Raw genomic sequence first — 21,010 nt, forward strand, 5'->3', positions numbered from 1 at the left:
TGCGTTAGAGCTAGTTATTAGAGTTAGTCTAGTCGCGACGTAGTATAGTAAAGAGACGATAGTTAGGCTTGTGCAATAGTAGCTTATTAAGAATAATATTATATTCGCGCTAGAGATAGTTAGAGCTATACTTAACCTTATTGCGCTTCTTCTCTAGAGCTTTGTAATTGTAGTCGCAGTTTGTACGCGTAACAAAGTACTTATTACTCTTCTTCTTCTTAATAGTAGCTTACTTACGCTTAGCAGTAGTAATAACTTGTTTATTCTTATATAACTTGTAGAAACAATCTACTTTATTCTTCTTGTCTTTAAGATTAGTCTGTAGACGCGCTATCTTATTCTTATAGATCTTCTTAGCGTTCTCTAGGTAGCTAATAGTCTATTAGTAGGTGTAGCTAGCCTTACAGAGGTTGTTAACCTTAGCTTAAAGAGCCTAGAGGCTAGCGTAGTTAGTAGCGTTATTGCTAGAGGCAGAGCCTTTACTCTTCTTAATCTTAGCTTTAAGATTGTAAATATAGTTTAGCTTTTTGTTGTATAGGTAGCAGAGTATAGTAGTTAGAGGGACCTTGTAAGCAGCCTTAAGAACAGAATAAGCTTATACTAATAATCTGCTAGTAGTTATAATACAGATAAGAGCAGCATAGAACTACTATAGATATTATTTAACAGCGCTAGTAAGATATAAGCTATTATAAATAGTAACACAAGATAAGTTATTGTTGTTAGCAGAGTTAAGGTTAGTAACCTCTAGAGGGTCTTAGCCTATTGTAATAGTATAGGTACTGTCGGCGTTATTATTATTATTAATCTTAATGTTAGTTAAGAGCTCTAGCTATTGTCCGCTTTCTAGAGAGATATAGATAACTTTAAAGTCCTCTTAAACGCTAACTTTAAGGCGATTCTAGTAGATCTTAACTTAATAGTACTGTGTATCACGAGTTGTAGGCTCTTCTAGTTTAGAACTAGTTACCTCTTCTAGTACAGAGGGCAGAGAGTGTAGGTCTAGAAAGCTACTCTAGTAGCAGCTGCCTTTCTAGACTTTGCTTAGAGTAGGGTTCTAGACTATAGTGTTTTATGTATCTTAGGTAGCGCTTACGCTACCTTAAGTTAGTCGTAGATAAGGCTAGAATATGTTAGAGTTTAATAAAGGTGTAATAGTAGAGACAAAGGTTGTTACACGATCTCTAGACATTGCCTTCTTAATAGTGTTTGCTAGTGTGTTGTTGCACGTCTTAGTATTTAACGCATAATATACAAATTTGCTGCTAACTACTTACTCTAACTATAAAGGCGAGCTAGTTCTTCTTTCTATTACGTTGTAACTTTAGCGGACAGCTAAGTGCTCTAACAAAGAGCGTCTAACAGTATATATTAGTTACTCTGCTTCTTAGGTATCTCTGTGTATTCTACAACAAGGTAGCGTCTCTAATTAGCGAGATTGTTAGCTAGAAGTAGGCAGGCTTGCTGCTTAATTTAGATAGCGTTAGCGTTACTGCAGGCGCTTAGTTTAATAGTTTGTAATATCTTGCGATGTCGCGTAATATCGCGCGATGTTTCTAGGTGTCGCGGTAATTACTAGAGAGTAGCAGGTGTCTATACCTAGGTATAGAGTAACGTAGAATAGTGTAGAGAGTGTATATAGTTAAGTTTAATATATAAGATTCTGCGTATAGGTCTATATACAGAAGTAAGCGAACATTTAATATTTCTCGCTTAATTAGTGCTAGGCCCGATTAGGTAGAGGTCGCAGGTTTAATCTACAACAGCTTTTTAGTATAGTCTTTTAGTGTATTCTATCTATCTTTTACTAGAATATAGAAGCCTTTTACTAGAGCTTTACGCTATATAGTATTATTTAGAGCCTTTTTATAGCTTATTATAATATTATTATATAGCCTAATACTATAATTTAGAAGCCTTTTACTAGTAGAGTAGAGCCTTTTACTATACGCTATACTATTTTAGATCTAGTGTAGAATAAACGCTTTAACTAGTTTTTATAGCCTTTAGGTATAGAAGTTAGAATTCTAATATAGTTAGGTTACGCTATAATTAGTTATAATTCTATAGGTATAGTTTAGAGTTTTAATTTATATTAATATTTATTATAATAGTCTATATCTACTTTATAGAGCGTTTCTAGGTACTATAAAAGTTATTAGATATATAGATTTTTTTTTATTTAGTTAGATAATTACTTATAAAAGTCTAGCGCTAATAATATTATTAGTTATATCTATTAGGTTACTTAAAATACTCTATTAGAATTTTTATAGTATAAGCTTTTAGTTAGAGATATAAAAAAATAGTATATATATATACTTTATATATCTACTACTAATCTAATTTATAATACTTATATTAAAAGCTTACTTATTACGTATAAGATATATGTATAGATCTTTTAGATTAGAGTATATTTCTAACTATAGAATTTAATACTAGTAAGATAAAAATAATCTTTTTATAAGCTTATATACTAAGCTATTTTTAAATACTATATAGTAGTATTTAAAGCTTAAAGAGCTTTATACTTATACTTATCTTTTTATATTACTTTATAAACTACTTAGAAAACTTATATAATCTTTTTACTATTATTTATAAAAAACTAAATCTATTCTTCTTTCTTAAGCTTTAAAATCTTAGTCTAAACGTAAACCTTTACTTTTATAATTCTATTATTAGTAAGATAGTGTATATTATATATAAAGTTTAGAGTTATATATCTATTTATATTATCTAAAAGTAGTAGTGCTATATATACTATAACTTTTCTATTAAGTAAAAGATATATTATTACGTAATAAAAAAAGAGATAAATAGAAAGCTTTAGTTTATAGAGATTATATTTAATCTTATTCTCTAGTAAAACCTATTCTAGAACTAAAGATAAAAGAACTAGATATACTAGATAAGTTACTTTATTAAGATTAAAAGTAAAGTTTATAGCGTAGTAACTATTCTAAAGTAGTAATATCTCTATAGCTACTAGTAGAAGTAAACTAGTTATAGTTCTAGCTTATAGAATTAGAAAGAATTTACTACTTCTATAATTAGGTAAAGAGGCTAGAGTATAGAAGAAATAGTTTTATAGATAAGTAGATTCTAATTCTTTATCTTTATAGCTTAGTGCTATTTATATAGATAATAGATACTATTTAAAAAGTTACTACTTAAGAATATACTTAAATTCTAAGTAGATCTATAGTAATATATAACGTAGCGTAAGATCTAACTTTTATATAAAGTATATAACTATTTTTTTATTAATAATTTCTAAGCTAAAAAAGTAATTATTAGATAGTAATAGCTCTAGTACTACTTAAGTATCTAGTTTAGTTAGAAGATAAAACTTATATATACTATTCTAGAGTTCTAGAGAGAGTTTATAAATATAATAGATAAGATAGTATAAATTATTTAGATTATTAGGTTCTTTCTTAGAATAATATAAGTAGATTATATTCTTAGTAATAGTAATTACCTTTATATAAGAACGCTTATTACCTAGATCTAGTAGATATAATATTTCTACTATTATTTCTACTTTAGTAGAAAGTAGTTAGTTTAATATAGTAAAGTCTAATATTATTAGACTTCTAACTACTAGTAATTTAGCTATATATTAGTATTAGAGTCTAAGATAATCTTTAGTCTTATAATTAACTTACTATATACTTAATAAATAGTAAAGTAAAGAGAAAAGAAAAAAAAAAATAAAGATACTAAAGTATAAGTAATAGTTTATAAGATACACTAGTATTATCTAAAAGATAAGATAAAGTAAGATAGAGTAAAAGAGAAGATAAAAGAGAGTATATAAAAGAAGATAGAAGATAAAAGAGTATAGAAAGTAAAAGAGTATAAAAAATAAAAAAGTATAAAAAGTAAAAAAGTAAAAAAGATAAGAAAGTGTAAAAGGTAAAAGAGCGTATAAGATAAGAAGTATATAAAATAGAAGAAGATATTAGATATAACTTACTTTAGAATTAGTATATATAAAGCGCGTAGATATATAGTAGTTAGACTACTATAAGGTATATAACACTATAAGAGTATATAGAGTCTAATTTCTAAAAATATAAAAGTAATATAATTTTAATTATAATTCTTTTAGTACTATACACTTTACTATATAATAATAATAGTAGCTTTATCTATAAGCTAAATATTTAGTTTATTAAAGTATTAGAAATAATCTACTTTAGAATTAGCGCGTATAAAGCGCGTAGATATATAGTAGCTATACTACTATATTATATATAATAAAGTAATAGTATATAGATAGTAAATTCTAAAGAGGTAGAAGTAATATAATTTTAATTATAATTCTTTTAGTACTAAGTATATAGATAAGTAATTATAGTAGTAGTAGAAATCTATTTAAGAGAGTAACTAGAAAGGTTTTTTTTATTTATAGTAGACCTAACTCTCTAGACTTCTTACTAACTTTTCTCTAAACTTAGAGGTATATAGAAAGCTTTATTATATACTATCTATAGATAATTTTATATTATAATATCTATATAATATTATATATCTATTATATAGAAGAATATAAAAAACTATTCTAAATTCTTCTAAAGTCTTCTATTCTATTATCTTATATATAAATAATAAAGTAATATTAAGTAAACTATACTTTATTATAAAGATTAATTAGAATATTTTAATCTAATTATACGCTAAAATTAAGTTCTAGTATATAGTTTATATATTATAAAAACTTTATATTCTTATAAAAACTTTATATCTTTATAAACTCTATATTCTTTTAGATAGTATATTCTTCTAGACTTTATATTCTTAAGTACTTATTTTTCTAGTCTAAGTATAGAAGAATATTAAGTCTAGTATTAGAGTGTACGTACTATACTTTTTAGAATTTAGAGTTTATATTCTAAAACTTAATATAGTTAGACTTACTCTATTTATATATTAAATAATATAGTAAAAAAGTTTAAAAATTCTAAATCTTAAAGCTAAATAGCTAGTATAAATAGTTTTTCTAGTATAAAACTAGCTATATTTCTTTATCTTCTAGATAACTTAGTTCTATATATAGTATTTATATTATAAAATCTAATAGACGCTCTATATTAGATATATTAAAATATTTCTAAACTTAAACTTCTTAAAGTTCTTAATAATAATTATAACTATCTACTTAGAAGTATTTAGAATAAAAATATCTAAAAAAAAGCTATAAAGTTAAGATATAAATAATAAATATAGGTTTAATACGTAGTAAGAATTAAAGTATAAGTAGAAAAAAATAACTAAATAGATTAATAAAGATATAGTTAATTACTTTAATCTTTAACTTATATAAATAATTATAAGTATCTAGAATTAGAAAACTATTTAAAATCTAGAAGTAATATTAGTTAAAGAGTAATATTATTATTAATAGACTTAATAAATACTAAATATAAGCTTAAATATAATTACTTATATAATTAAAATAGTAAAAGCTATAAAGATAATAAAAGTATTTAAGAATTAGGCTACTATTTTTATTTTATAGAAGTAATAGAAAGTAAAACGTTTATAGCTTTTTAATAAGCTAGAACTAGTTAAAGATAAAAGTTTTAGTTTTACTTCTTATATACTAGGTATATAGCTTACTTAGTAGTTAGTATTAACTTTTAATATTATACTACTAGAAATATAAGTAGAACTAGGCACTAATAAGTTAAGAAAGAAGTACTTTAAGATTAAATAAACTTACACTAATATAATAGTAAGTTAGATATAGTAATATTAGAAGATAGATATATTTTATAAGAAATATAAGTAGATATATAAGAAAATAAAAAATTAAAGTATAGAAATAGATTAAAGAAAGTAAAGATATAGTAGTATTATAAAGAAAATAGTATTTATACTTATATATAAAGAGAAATTAGAAAGAATAGCTATAAAAGAAAAGAATAGAAAGCTTTAGATTAAGTTTAGAGAATATCTAAATTAGAGTAAGTACTAAAATATTCTTAAAAAGTAATTTAGAATAATTAGTATCTTTATATTACTACTATATAGTATAAATCTAAATAATTAGATTAAGAGAAAGATTATATAAGCATATATTATATAGTAGATAGAAATAGTATTTAAATATAATAAGCTAGTAGTTAAGTTAGTAATAAGAATTAAGTAGTTAGTAGTTAAGTATATATATAACTAGAATCTACTAATAGTATATACTTTTCTTAAGAAGCTATATTATTTCTAAGATACTAATCTATTAGCGCTACTTAATAGTATATCTAAAATTATAAATAGTAGTATAAAAGAAAGTAATATAGTAAGTAAGTCTACTTAGTAAAAGGTATTTAGAAATTATAAAATTATAGTTCTTAGAATTACTAGAAAGTAAATAAAATAGTAATAGAGTAGTTATAATAAAAGTACTTCTAGAATTATAAAGTTTTTAAAATATATATAATTCTAAAACTATACTTACTTATAACTTAATATTTAATAAAGCTTAACTTAAGTTAATAACTATAAGTAATATACTAAGAAATAGTACTTTTAGAATTATAAAGTTTCTAAAATACTTAGAATTTAGAGAGTAGTTTTATTTACGTAGTTACGTTATAGATAGAATAATTTAAATCTTAAATTTAGATTAAAATAGATAATATTAGTTATCTAATATTACTACTAGCCTACTAATATTATACTTATAGTAGCTAATATTACTTAGCTACTTAATAATATTACTTCTAGGCCTACTAATACTATACTATAGACTAGTAATATTATACTATAAAATTATTATATATATACTATAATTTATATAATAATAGTTTATTATTATTAATTCTAATAAAGTTAAAGTAGTAGTTATTACTTTAGTTTAAAAGTATAATACTAGTCTACTAGCTAGACTTTTCTAGAAACTCTACTAAAAGCTTTTCTAGAAGCTTTATAAAGCTATTAGAGTTATAGATAAGTACTTTATTATTTAAAGTTATAATAATTTTCTAAAGTTTTTATATTTCTTACTAAGACTTTACTCTACACTTATATATAGTAAGCTAATATAAAACTTATATTAACCTACTACTATAGCTAAGAGCTACTTACTATAATTATAAGTATAGCTAATTAAAAGTCTACTTCTAATCTACTAATTAATAGAACTACTTCTAGCTTCTATTATTTAACCTAAGAAGCTCTATAAGTAGAGTAATAAGAAAGTAAAGAATATACTTTATATACTAGAATATTAAACTATAATTAAATTAGATTATTTTAAATAGTATATAAAATACTATATAATATACTATATAAAGAAAAATATATAATACTATAATATATTCTTTATATAATATTATATAAGATAGTATATAAAATAGTATATAAAATAGTATAGAAAATAGTTTATAAGATATTATATAAAATAGTTTATAAAATAGTATATAAGATAGTTTATAAAATAGTTTTATTTATAGATTATATAAAATTCTACTATAGATTAAGATTTCTAAATATTTATAGAGCTATCTAAAGTTTTAAAGTTTTTTACTTTCTACTTATAGTAGTAGACTTATATAATATATTATATTAACCTACTATAGTAAGCTTATAAAATACTAACCTTTATAATTATATAATTACGTAGCTAATTATATATATTTCTAGTTAGGTAAATTAATATATATACTTTTATTCTATCTATAATAACTTTAAGAGCTCTATAAGTAGAGTAATTATATTATTAATAGCACTCTTTAGCTTTGTTAAGTTAACCTTTGTCTTTACTTTTCTACGCCGACTTAAGAGAAGCTAGCAAAACCTGTTCTTAACTACAGCCTTTACTGTCTTTACTAGATCGCTGCACGATGCGATGCATCCGTCTACGTCTATCTCTAGCCGATCGAGCATGACGGCGACCAGCTTTGCACTTGTCTACCTACCCGCCTGTGCTCGTTCCGCCGATAAGATCGAATACCTCGCGCGGCTTCACGTTGCGAAAACCAGTAGCATTGCGGCCTTGGTGGTTCGGCCGGGTCATGAGGCCTTTCAGGATGTAGCGCGTCGACAAGCCGCGCAGGCCGCCGCCGCCGAGCGACAGCAGGTAGAGGCCGGTGGTGTCGAGTGTGCTGGACTCGCTGCTTTGCCGGATCGCGAGGCTCTGCGCAATGATGGTGTTTCGCAGTGTGGCGTGTAGTCGGGTTGCAGAGTGCCTCGGGACTGTTCGCCGTTGAAATGTTGTACAGTCGGTGTCTATCGTGGGCGACAGTCGTATCTCTGGGCTGGCGGAAAGGCCGAAGGCTGGGCTGCGGGCTTCAAGCTGAAGGACTGAAGGAAGTACGTCGTTCAGGACGTTGCAACGCGCGCGGCAGATCGTGCCCCGCCAACGGTGCTGCGAAGCGCCGCACGGGTCCAGCACCAGTCCTTCCCAACCATCACGCACTCGGACGCCTCTGCCTACATTATCTGCGCAGCAAACCACGCATTCTATACATCCTGCTGCACGTCTTCTGCGCGCTTCCTCGTTCCTCCACGCCTTCCGCCATCTTCACATTCCACACCACATCGCGCAGACTCGTGTAGGCCGGCTGGGGAACGATGTAGTCGCTGGAGATAGGTTGCGCTATCGCAGCGCTTCGATGATAAGATCGTATCCCATCAGCGTTGGCGCGATAGCGAGGGCGATAGCGACCGCGTCCGACGGGCCTTCCCAGGTAACAACCGACAGCCAGGCCACCTCCTCACCGCAGCGCATCCTGGCTATCGTTCCAACAGATGTGACTTCGGCTCACGTCCGAACCGCAAAGAGGATGGGCAGCGTAGGATCGCATCGCAGCTTGAGCCAGAAACGGACCGTTTCCCGTTCACAACCCCGCATCGGCAGCAGAACCCCGGGCAACTGATAAGCGCGTATCAGCGCAGGGACCTGGAGGGATGTTGATATAAGCTCAGTAAGGCGCTTGGCTTTACAAGCTTCTGCATCTTCCGCTTCAACGTTGTTGGTCGAACTCGGTGCAAACACCTCAATGCCAAACATGGCCACCGCGACGAAAAGCCCAGACGAACCGAGCGCGACCATGGCACCGAAGCTTTCGATTGCCGCAGAAGAAGTGCGCGAAGTCGTTCAACAGGAGCATGCGCTCACCTTTCGGGAGGCCCTGTCACTGTATCCCAAGGCAATAGGATGGTCGTTCTACTTCAGCCTGGGTGTAATCATGCTATGTACGACGAAGTGCGCCAACGTCTGAATTGTGACTTACAACCCTGCAGCATTCGATCCCCAGCTTCTCGGCAACTTGTACGCAGTACCTGCTTTCCAGAAAGATTTCGGTTATGCTTTCGGGGACGGGTACATCATCTCCGCTGCATGGCAGACGGGACTCGGGATGGGCAACCCGATCGGCCAAGTCGTCGGCGCGTTGGCCGCGGGTTATCCGTTGGAATGGTACGGGCGCAAGAGGACGTTCAATGCATGCGTCATCGCAGTCGCGGGCCTGGTGTTTATCCAATTCTTCGCTCGCTCGCTTCAAGTTCTTCTTGCTGGAGAGCTTCTTGCTGGGCTGGTGCTGGGCACTTTTGTTGTTATCGCGCCTGTCTACGCATCGGAAGTATCACCCTTGGCCATGCGCAGTGTCTCGACCTCTTACGTCAATCTTTGCTTCGTCACCGGCCAGTTGCTTGGAAACGGAGTTGCGGCTGCAACCCAGCATCTTCAATCCCACTGGGCGTATTCGATTCCGTTCGCAACGCAATGGTTCTGGGTCTTGGTGATCCTCCCGGGAATGTTCTTTGCTCCGGAAAGTCCTTGGTGGCTGGTGCGTCAGAATCGGCTCGAAGACGCCGAGAAGTCTCTTCGCCGGCTCACGAGCGCCAAGGTCAACGTCAAGGCTGTGCTCGCACAGATCATGGAAACGGATAGACTGGAGAATGATATGGAAGCGGGTAGTACATATGCCGACGTCTTCAAGAAGGTCAATTGGCGCCGAACGGAGATTGCGATTGGGGTGTATTCTACCCAGGTTCTATGTGGTGTGTATCTCATCAACTACGGAACGTACTTCTTCACTCTCGCTGGTCTCGAGACCGCGCAAGCGTTCAACATGGGCATTGGGTTCATGGCTATCGGTTGGGTCAGTGTGCTGTTGTCATGGTACTTGATGCAGAAGTTCGGGAGAAGAACGCTGTTCGGTGTTGGGCTCACAATCCTCACGGTTCTCATGTTTCTTGTGGGTGTACTCGACCTCGTACCTACGACAGGCGCGACATGGGCGAAGTCTTCATTGTAAGTGCGCATCATGCTGACGTTGAATCTTGCGCTAACATTCCAGGCTCTTGGTGTGGAACTCTGTCTACAACTGGAGCGTCGGACCCGTGGCTTTTGCCATCTTCTGCGAAGTCAGCGCGACAAGGGTACGCTCGAAGACTGTCGCCGTTGCAACCGCTGCTCAGGCTCTTGTCGGCATCATCATGACCGTCGCGATTCCGTACTTGATCAACCCAGACGCAGCCGATTTGGGTGGCAAGCTCGGATTCTTCTTCGGTGGGCTCAGCATCCCGTGTCTGGTGTGGTGCTATTTCCGTGTTCCGGAAATGAAAGGCAGAACTTATGAAGAGTTGGATCTCATGTTTGAACGAAAGGTGCCCACGAAAGCATTCGGAAAGTATGTCGTGGACTAGGGATTCCTTACAAGAGATGTGGAGTGTCTTAATGAATGCTTCTTTGGCCAGGAGTATGCTTATGAATGAGTACGTGCATGAACAAGAGAGTGTGGGAGCACAAAGATCTAATTTACTATCGGACAAAGAAGAGAACGTTGCTTTGTATACGTCGATCACATCAACGGCCATGTTCATGCTCCACATTCAACCTTTTCAAGAGTTTGTCCCCAATTCTTCCCCTTCAACTTCGCCAACCAACATCCTCCTCTAGAAACACTGTCGCTTAGACGCAGGTGAGATCGGCGGTAGCCTCGTCGAAAGTGCAGCGGTCGGTGTGCTCGAATGCAAGCTTTAGTTGTGTTGTTAGTCGAAGTCTTCATAAGCTTCCTTGAGTAGCTAGAACTTACGTTGATGAATCCACCGTCGCCCTCAGTGAAGAACTGGTTAGGAGCAGCAATGTACATGCACTCGTAGTCGGTGTTGAGAAGGCCAAGCTCAAACTTGACAGAGTTCTGACCGTCGATGTTGGCGGGGTCAGCGACCGAGAAGCCCTGGTTGTAGCAGGCGGCGGCTTGGAAGCGGGCAGGGTCGGGGTTGTTGGCCATCATCTCTTTGGTGGTTTGCTGGGTGAAGGCTTCGCGAGCTTCATCGAAGTTCTGGACGTCACCAATGAACTTGGCGGTGGCGTCGACGGCCTTGGTGACGACAGCGCTGACAGCTGCGGTACCAGCCGCGACGAGAATGGTTGCGAGAACTGGCTCGCGCTTGCTGAGGCTGTTCTCGCGAGCCTCAGGAGTAGGGACGGCGGCGCCGTTGACAATAGCAGAGCAGCCGGCAAGAGCGGCGACGATGGTGGTGAAAGAAGGCATGTTGAGTGTTGAAAAGTCACAGACTTGAGGTAAAAGAAGTGAAGTGGAGAGTGTTGAGAAGAAGAAGCGAAGGAGTGAAGGCGATGTGAGTTGAATGGATGATGGACATGTAAACGACTGGACCTCGCCTTTTGTACCTTTCCAATCCTTCACCCTGATCTAAGTGCTGTCACCGTTTCCTCGCACGATATCGCGAAGTCGAGCTCACGGTCGGACCGAGGACGAGGGAGTGACCCCTACTGTACCCTGCACGTCACATTTCAAAACCTCTCCCCAGGTGCATTCTCTTGGCAGAGTAGACATCTTGAGGTTTTCGGGGTTATGCGAACTGAAGTGACGAGATGAAGGGATGAGTCGCGAAGAACGATCTCGTGACTTGTTAGTGCCCGTTTCATGGGTACTGCCGATGTCACTGTGGCTTTCAGCCTCAGTCTAAGCCTCAGAGGGTCACGACCATGCCCGTAACGAAGTGAAAGTGCCCGCGGCTGTGGTTCTACCCGTCGTGGCGTCCTGTCAAAGGTGCCAATCATGAATCGAAGCTGCAGTATGCGCCTCTTTCTGGACTTCTTGGCATGGTCCATCTGTAGGGCCGACTCGATTTTGTAACACACGTAGGGCCGACTTCCCTGTTACAAATGGTTTCAGCCAGGCAGAAGTCAGGCGCAGCACAACATTTTAGCCAATGATAACTACGGATACTGATAGAACGTTGTAAGAAGGATCACTGCGAGAGAGTCGCAGTCGTCTTGGCGAGCCTTCCAATACTTGCGACTCACGACAGAGCCAGGATTATCGGTAGGGGAACCCGAGAACACCTGATTATTCCACCTTTTAAGAACAAGCCGTTTCTCAAGTTCGGATGTCGGCAAGATGCCGAGCCTTTGTGCAATACACCGAGTTCTGCCAGCTGCGGACTTGGCTAATGCTATCCAGCTGCATTGAACACCGTCGGAACACTACCATCACTGCGCAGCCAGTGCAGCGCCGCCCCGGCGAAATGCACCTCTTGGAAAGATTTCGCTGCGTTCATGCAAGCGCTTTTTGGCCATCTTCTTTGAATTCTGGGCAACTTGGTAGTCGCCCCAGGTTTGTCATAATGTCATGCTGTACAGTCGTTCTGTTTTGCACAGCGCTGGTCCCACTTACTTAGGTAGTAGCGATCCTGTGACGAGCGTGTCTTGGGCGTTTTGAGAAACACATGCTGCACCTGGCCTGGAAGTCAGCGACATACTCTCGTGTAAAGCTTCCACATGGACCTCAAACTGTCCGATACAGCGCGACGAAATTAAGCTAAGAAGGGTGACTGTCTTCGTTGTCTTAGGGATGTGGTCTGAGGACTGCGAGCGCGCGTGCGACTAGGGGAGTAGCGGCTGCGGTTGCTTGAGGCCTGAGTCTCGAATGGGGAGATGAAGTTGTTATGTCAGCAGCACCTGCGCTGGGCGAGGGATAGACGATATCTTGGGTGCGATCAGGACATTGGACTTGGCCTGGCGGGCTGTCGTCGAGCGTGCGCTCCAGCACCCAGGTCTTCAGCGAGTGTCGGGGGAATGTGCTTCTCGTTTAGGGCATCCAAACACCTCTTGATGTGTAGATGCGTCCGCCGTTGCGCAACTGGCGCGATGCGCGGAACGATGCCCGCCGCCCAGACAAAGACGTTGACAGATGCTGAAGCAAGGTCGTGTCTGGTAGGGAAGGCGGTAGTGAGGCCAGTCGCGACGACCTTGGGAGGCTCCGGTCCCGCAACTCAACGCGCGACCACGTGGACACGTGTGCTAGCAGCGAGATAACCAGCTGCAGCCGGATCGTGGCCTGGAACGATAATCATGCTGCTGCCGCATCCTCTGGTATCGCTGCTCCCCGGGTCGCACGCGAGCTGTGAAGCAGCCCGCAGCGTGAACAAACCCCCATCGCATAGTCACCACGTGCCTCACCCATCCATGGATATCTCGGCAATCCAAGGAAAGTCACGACGAACAATAATGTGCCTTCAGATAAGGGCCATGGAAAGCGCGACCGAAACGGGAAGGTCTCTCCAGACATGGTGAACGAAAGGGAAGGTGCCGTGGTGCGAAGTCGGTGTGTGGGACCCACTTTTCCGCGGGGATCTCCTGCGGGAAAGCTGCGTGGACGCGGAGTACATGTAGGGCGTGTGAGGGCGTAGGGCGCGGAACAGCACGTAGATAAGAAAGCCGTCGCACCCGGAGGCGGATCATGAGTAGATATTTGGCTTCCAGGTATCTAGTAAGCCACGGTGGGTTATGTTGCTGTCGCCATGTGGTTTGCGATTTCATTTGCTTTCTTGATCTCGCAGCTTTCGTATCTCCTTCACCATCTTCCACACATCAATTTCTATCAGTCCGCTGCATTACCTACGTCCTTTTGTATCATGTCTGCCTGAGGAAGCCGTCAACTCTGCACCTCGCTCCTTCGACGACGGATCCCGCTACCAAACGCAATGACAGCTTCTCTCGACGCCAAACACACTGCCACGATCCCAGCGCAACATCTCTTCGCCATTGCTACACAAAGATAGGGGAGTTGCGACGAGGTCTAAACCTGCGACAGCCTCGGTAGATCGTGCGGAAGTCTGCTGCTGTCACGGCTATCCCGACGCCAATTGATCGACGCGAATGCCACCCACGCCCCGAGACTAGATTCCACGCACATAAGAATTCCCCAGGTGGCGATGTGCTGTCAATCGAACGTTGCTTGGGCGACTACCGCGGCGCATGATGGCGGTGTCCCCCAGAAGCAGTCGCCGGTTTCGACTTTTACCTTTCGTTCGAAAGAGAAGGTATTAACAAACGACTCAAGGCAACAGTTTTGCAAAGTCAATGAACTCAAATCTTGAGATACGGCTTATATTGAGCCAGGGTATGATATATACATTCGAATCGTGCATATGCAACGCTAAAGAACAAGACTGGAGCGACCATGCAATCATGACGCTCCTTCCAACAAACAGCCACGCTTAGTGACCACCGCTGGAGTTGGAGTTATCCGCGCAAGTCCAAGCCTTGGTTCCGCCATCCTTGTTGTACGAGTCGATGATGCCGGCAATGGAACCATAAGTACCGCCAATGAGGAGGAACGTGCCAGACACAATGACGAAGACGGACCATGCGACCATACCCTTCCACCTCCAGTCGCGGTTGGACCGGTGCCAGTTGTCGTAGAGCCACATGCAGCCCATGGGCTGGAAGCTCATGAGCGTGCCGAAGAGTGCGCCGACAAGCGAGACGAGACCGCCGAAGACGGGAATTGCGGATGCGATGACGTAGGCGGTTAGGGAGACGGCGGCGGTGAAACCGAACCAGGTGATCCAGTGCTTGGTGGTGGGGTGGCTGAGATGCTTGGTTCCGCGAAGGGTGCGGATGAAGAAGTACTTGGCGACGAGCTGTTTGGAGTCAGCATACTGTCTGCAAGGAGTAAACGGAAGAGGAATGAGGAACTTACATGAGTGACCAGGACGACGGAGGCAAGCAGACCCGGGAGCGCAAGACCGTAGCACACCTTCTTCATCAAGACACCGGCGGATCCCAGCGCAGGTGAAGCGACGTACGATCCGCAGTAGTAGTAGACGACGATGCCGATGGCGACGTAAATCGAGGTCATGACAAACTGGCACAGCGACAGAGCCTTGAAGTAGTCCTTCTGGTCCTTCATCTCGGACACGACGTTGAAGTACGCAGGGATACCGCAGAACGCAAAGACAATGCTGGAAAGAGCAGCCGATGCCTCAGCAAAGGTAGGCGATTTGAAGAGCTCAAAGTCAGACTCCCAGGGGCCGAACTGAGGCGCCGCAGAGGGGCGATCCTGGAGACTGACTGAGACGGTGAGGGTGATGATAGCCGACATGATGCCAACAAGACCAACCCACGCAATCCAGGAGAGCTTGCCCAAGGTCTTGATCGAAGCAATTGCGAAGCCCACGAAGGCGGCCACGGCCACGAAGACAGCAGTACACGTGCCATGCTCAGACAACGAGTTCAAGCCGATGGAGATACCCAGCATACCGGAGCCAGCAACGCACGTCCACAGTAAAGCGAACGCAAGACCGAGCACCTCGCGGCCTGTGCGCCCAAAGAGCTTCTGTCCCACATCCTCGATACCGTACACCTCGGGGTGACGCATCTTGAATGTGCCGACCATGTATCCAGACCACAGGGTGATCAATCCGATGGCAAGCAGCGAGATGATACCCGGAATGAGGCCCAGAGCATCGAATGCAGCGGGGATTGATAGGACACCGAGACCGATCTGAGTCTTCATCATGATGACGGAGGAACCCCACCAGCTGACCTGCAGGGTGTCAGTATGCGTTGGGTAGGAATGATGGTATGGGAACATACGCTGCGGTAGTTGGGTCCTCCCTCGACGATTTCACCAAAGACGGCATCGGTCTGACCCGTGGGGTTGGTGTCCTCAGGCTTGAGCTGGGCGCCGTATTCGAGGTCGTTGCCCATCTTGTCGTCGCTGATCTTGTCGTTGGAGAAGCCCATGTCGCCCTGATGAGTGTTCCTGGGTATCAAGAGGAGATGGCGCACGAGAATGAGACGTGCCTCCAAGGGCGACCGTCTGCCATTTACATATGCAAGAATCGTCGGCCCGACCGACATCGGCTGGCACAGACCCAGGAACGATGTGGAGGTCGCCGCGCGCGCATTGTTTCCCCAGGTACGTGGGTCGTTTCGCGGTAGTGGACACTGGTGGTTGATGCTTCACGTTGGCGTGAGAGGCGTGGAGCCGCGAAAGACCGAGGCAACCTGGCCTGGAGCCGCACTAAGCCGCGAAAAAATGTGTGCAGGTACAGCGAGGTTTTGCCGACCTAGGCCCAACCCGGTAAAATGACTCCATTTTTTGCATCGTCGAATGTCACCAGTGTCAAGCGCCCGCGCTGTGCATGTTGAGCGCGTTCGAGAGCACTCTGGGGGAGCGCAATCGGTCGTGGCTTCCCAGGTGGCGTGGGCAAGCTTCGCGACAAGGCCGCCCACCACTGCTGCGCGCAACGACAAGCACGCGCGCCAGGACCGGAACAGGGCCGAAGCACTTCGGACCAAGTGAAATAGACGCTTATCTTTTGTGGATTTCTGGGCCTACGTTGTGGGACGAGGGTCCGCTGAGATCTGTTCAACAATGCTTTCAGAGATAGCGAAATAACGAGAATGCGTCATTCTTGTCGCGTTTTCGAATGAATTGTGTCAATATCGATGACATGCGTGGGTGCGCGAAGAGATTGCAGAGATAGCATGCGCATATAGAGGAGGTCGGAGTCGCGTGGAAGTGGCGCATTAGTGAACAGGTTGCAATGGTACACAGGCACGCTACAGGTGTAGTTTGAGCATCCAGATCCTCAGGGCTGTCATGCGACCCTGTATCGCTACACCATGAACCAAACCGCAACAGTCCCGAGATGATCGTGTGCTGGTATACCTGAGTAACACCTGGAATGCTCTGTCGCAATGCCTTAAATCGGTATACGGTCGTGTCAAACTCCAGGAATCTATTGCGATGGGCGTCCAAGACGCGGAGAGACTTGCGCAACTTGGAGATATATTTCCGAGTATTGGCGCTGGATATGAGGGTATCGGAGGAATACTCGGGAAGGAAGCACGTGGAGAACGGGCCTCCTCCGCACTCGACTACCTTCCCGAGCCAAAGGACAAGCAGCTACGCAACCACTCCGGTGAGCACGGCTTCTGGAAGCAGGTTGAAGCAGCACGGAAGCAAGCTGACACCAGGGCTGACCCAGTGCTGCGGACGCGATCTGGGGCAGATTTGCTGTTATGTAAAGAGTTCGGAGGATGCGGAGCGGCAGTCTGGGGAAAGGCATTGTCGTTAGGTAACATTTGCAAGGTACGGATGGTAGCGCAGAGCCTCAATCTGGGGCAGCTGTTGTCGTTAGGTAAGACGTGTGGTAGCGTGCTCGGCAGCGTGCGAAGCTCCAGTGGGCCTGACATGACATGCGTCCCTAGAATGTCGTAAGGCGCCATCACTAATCCGCTCGACGTCATATCTGCTCCCAATGCGATTGCGCATCGTGTCCCTCCGCTGCTCCGCCGTGCGCTCTTCTCAACGGCCTTGGTTCCGCTGATCACAATGTATTGCACCTCGCAGCCCTTCAATGTCAGAATTGCACGACCCTTACGCCAAGACTGACGCCGGCTTGTACCAGATCGCGCGAAGGAGGTTGAGGAGCGGAGACTAGGCCGTTGTCCACGCTCGCGATTCCCGCTGCTGGGACATCGGATAGAGTCTGTGGGGTCGAACAGGATGCGGGGAGAGGATGCGCGTTGGTATGCCTTCAGGGTGGAGGAGACTAAAGCTTTGCGTGCGTTGAGCCAGTCGTTGTCGCAGAGGATGACGTGATACCGCCGGCAGTGGTCGATGTAGCGCGTTTCGACGCCCGGGTGAGTTGCGGAGAAGGAAAGTTCCGGAGCGATACAAGCCGTTCGTGAGTCGCTTGAGCGCGGTGTTGTGGCGCCGTGGGTATGGCTTCGGGCCGTGGCGTAATATTCCAGAAAAAGTCGCGCATGGCGTTACCGCGCTGGAAATAGTCTATCTGCACGGCGGGCGAGCAAGAGCCCGCGTCCACACGCCTATGATATCGCTACCCGTTGGGGGAATATAGTGTACATTATCCGAGCCGCTGTCCTTGACATTTGACCACACGACAGGACTTTGCAAACTATCGTGCATGTTCAAGGCTGACCAAAGTAGAAGGAGTGAAATGAAGACATTCTCAGAACGTGTCAATTCAGTTTGAACCCACGTCGCAGAGCTACTACACAGCGTACCTCACCTTAAAACTAACCGACTCAAAAACATCCCAATCCTCCTCACTTTCCTCATCACCAAAGATGCGCAACGCACTAACTTTCATCTTATACGCCCCCTCATCAAGCACCGTCCCATCCGCCATCAACCCATTAAAGTACGCGCGCACCTCACCTCTCGCAACGTACGTCTGCGGAAATCCAGCCAACGCACCCAACACCTTGTCTTCCTGCACCACCTCGACGCGCACCAACGACGATCCTACAATAGTGCCAACGTATACATTCGGTGTGTTTTGCATGTCACCACGGTCGGTCAAGGGCGGGTTCTCGGGATCCGGTCTAGGGATGGTGTAGGATACGTTCGCAGGCGCGGGCGAGTATCCTTGCGCGAGGTAAACTTTGTCGGCCGTTGCGATGGGCACGTCGCGCATGTTTCCGACGACGCCTAGATAGGGTAGGTGGAGCTTGTCGCCGATGCTGAGGAAGCCGCTGTAGACGGGGAGTAGGGTTGCGTTTACACCTGCGGGTGGTGCGATGTCGACGGTCACCTTGGCGGATTGACCAGCGGGGACGGTGATGCGGTCGGAGGAGAAGGAGACGGTAGCCCATGAGTCAACGGCAGGGTTGGGGAATACGCCTGTACGTAGGTCGGGGACGTTGGGTTGCATGGTGTACACTGTGACGGCTTTGCGGTGGCCCAAGTCGAGCACCTCGTCAGTTGAGCCAGTGTTCTTTATGCTGAAGGTTCGAGTGCCGACAAAGTGTTCCGTGTCGTTTAGCATGAGACTGTCGACATCGAGTTCAAGAGTGGTGTGGGCAGCGTTCCACGCTTGGATCAGCCCGGCGCCTTGCTGTGCAACTGGAGCAAGAATGTCGGGGTATGCCTTCGTACCGTCATGCCATGCAAGTGGCTTGGACGTGTGTGTAAGGATCCTGCGAAGTCGCTCTGGTTCCAGCTTGCCGTATACCTCACCAAGCATTGCGTAGACACCTGCGACCAGCGGCGTTGCCATACTGGTACCAGTCATGACGCGGTAGCTACCCAAAGCCGTCGGATACGTGCTCAAGATGTTCTCTCCGGGTGATACAATCTGTGGCGTCATGCTCAGCTCCCAGCTTGGGCCCCAGCTACTCAGCTCGCCCGCGACATATCCGCCGGTCTCATTGTTTTCAAGCTCCTCGAGGTGCGTTTGGGTTCCATTCGCGGGTATTGTTACGGATACGGTGCTGCCCTGCGAAAGGAGGGAAAGCCAACGCTCAGCAACGTATGGGACAGCCTTGACTACTCCTGCGATACCGTCGGCGTAGACGTATGGCTCGTCCCGCATCGTCAGGTTGCTGCGCTCATAGTAGACCATAAATCGTGCACCCTTCGCGGCGAGATTCGCGCCTTGATCTTGCGGATAGCACTGGGTTGCTCTTGCATCCTTGAACTCCAGGAGCACGATGCGCTGGCTCAGATCTGGCGTGTCATCAGGCAAGGGCTTGCAAGCGTCATCGACATCGGCAGCAGACCAAAGCTGGAGTGTTGTGTCGGCAGCAAATTCAGGTACCCCCATCAAGAAGCCGAAGTCGATCGTACCGTTGCTGGTAGCATTAGCACCAGTCGTGTAGGAGCCTCTCTCGAGGAACGTGGGGAATTTCGTATTGGACACTGCTCCCGTACCCGTGACGCTATACCCCGTTGCCGGTGTAGAAGCGTAAAACATGCCCTGGCCTCCGCCGTTGCCTTCGGATATCACAACTGGAATGCCGGAGTCGACAATGCGGGAGATGATGATAGCGCGTACATCCTGCGCCCAGCCCGACTCATCGCCGTTGGAGTAAGAGATGATATCTGCGCCGTCCTCGACAGCGCGAGCAAATGCCATCAGCTCGATCTCGTTCGTGGAAGTCGATGTGCAGCCCCACATCCTGTATGCACCTAGCTTTGCTCCAGGAGCCGAGCCTGTGAAGCCATACTCGTTGCCTTCGAGCTGAGCGGCAATGGTGCCTGCAACGTGGGTACCATGTCCACCGCAATTGTCCATGGGGTCGTCATCGGGCTCAGGGAGTGTCTTGCCTGGTATGTAGTTGTCGCCGATGAAGTCGTACCCTGCTTCTACCAGACAACCCGGACCAAAGCATCCGCCGAGTGCTGGGTGGGTGTAGTCGAGACCGCTGTCAACGATAGCGACGCGGAAACCTTTGCCGGTGACGCCTTCCGCGTGCAGCTTGTCGACCTGGGTCATGACATGGGGAGAGAATGTACGCTCGGAGGTGGTTTGCCGCTTGGTGTGCTTCTGCTGGGAGGGTACTGCAACACTTTCCTCGCCTGAACGTGTGGTGATGCGCGTCGGCCATATGTTCTCGACCTGCGGTTGGGCCTTCATCTGACGTAAGAAGTCCCCGCCAGTCGAGTTCGAGCTTGACCTCTTGACTTGGAACGAGACGCCTTTGAAGAAACGGAAGCTCAGGTCCATGCGAGGCTCAACTTGTACGCCGCTGGCTGCAAGAGACGCGTAGAATGACTCCGGTGTCTCATTGTCATCCGCGAACTCGACAATGTAGGCACCGGGCATGATGCCGCCTGCCACCGGCGTGTCATTTTCAGCTCGTTGTACAATCGCATTCGGTTGGAGTCGAGGATGGATTGGCGTTGAAACAGCAACTTGCGCACCCAGAACAAGGGCCGCGATGGCGCAAGAGATCTTTCCCATTGTCAAAAGCGAGCGT

The 21,010-nt window shown here is 43.5% G+C and overlaps 4 protein-coding genes across 4 annotated transcripts; 1 reads left to right on the forward strand and 3 right to left on the reverse strand.

Annotated features, from left to right (window-relative positions):
- Positions 1-9,023: 9,023 nt before the first annotated feature.
- Positions 9,024-10,665, forward strand: J4E83_010332 (uncharacterized protein; the record flags this gene model as incomplete). The annotated part of the gene is made up of 3 exons (XM_049337213.1): positions 9,024-9,210; positions 9,259-10,270; positions 10,317-10,665. 3 exons carry the CDS (start codon positions 9,024-9,026, stop codon positions 10,663-10,665), a joined length of 1,548 nt encoding a protein of 515 aa, XP_049183602.1.
- A 265-nt stretch (positions 10,666-10,930) lies between these two features.
- Positions 10,931-11,516, reverse strand: J4E83_010333 (uncharacterized protein; the record flags this gene model as incomplete). Its single annotated transcript, XM_049337214.1, has 2 exons — positions 10,931-10,996; positions 11,055-11,516. The coding sequence occupies 2 exons, from the start codon at positions 11,514-11,516 to the stop codon at positions 10,931-10,933; spliced, it is 528 nt and encodes a 175-aa protein (XP_049183603.1).
- A 2,971-nt stretch (positions 11,517-14,487) lies between these two features.
- Positions 14,488-16,018, reverse strand: J4E83_010334 (uncharacterized protein; the record flags this gene model as incomplete). Its single annotated transcript, XM_049337215.1, has 3 exons — positions 14,488-14,913; positions 14,973-15,818; positions 15,869-16,018. 3 exons carry the CDS (start codon positions 16,016-16,018, stop codon positions 14,488-14,490), a joined length of 1,422 nt encoding a protein of 473 aa, XP_049183604.1.
- A 2,282-nt stretch (positions 16,019-18,300) lies between these two features.
- On the reverse strand, positions 18,301-20,856 carry J4E83_010335 (uncharacterized protein; the record flags this gene model as incomplete). Its single annotated transcript, XM_049337216.1, has 1 exon — positions 18,301-20,856. The coding sequence occupies one exon, from the start codon at positions 20,854-20,856 to the stop codon at positions 18,301-18,303; it is 2,556 nt and encodes an 851-aa protein (XP_049183605.1).
- Between the last annotated feature and the right edge of the window lie 154 nt (positions 20,857-21,010).

This window comes from Alternaria metachromatica (genome assembly GCF_023757995.1).
Source record: "Alternaria metachromatica strain BMP 0045 chromosome Unknown scaffold_44, whole genome shotgun sequence".
NCBI classification, from domain to species: domain Eukaryota; kingdom Fungi; phylum Ascomycota; class Dothideomycetes; order Pleosporales; family Pleosporaceae; genus Alternaria; species Alternaria metachromatica.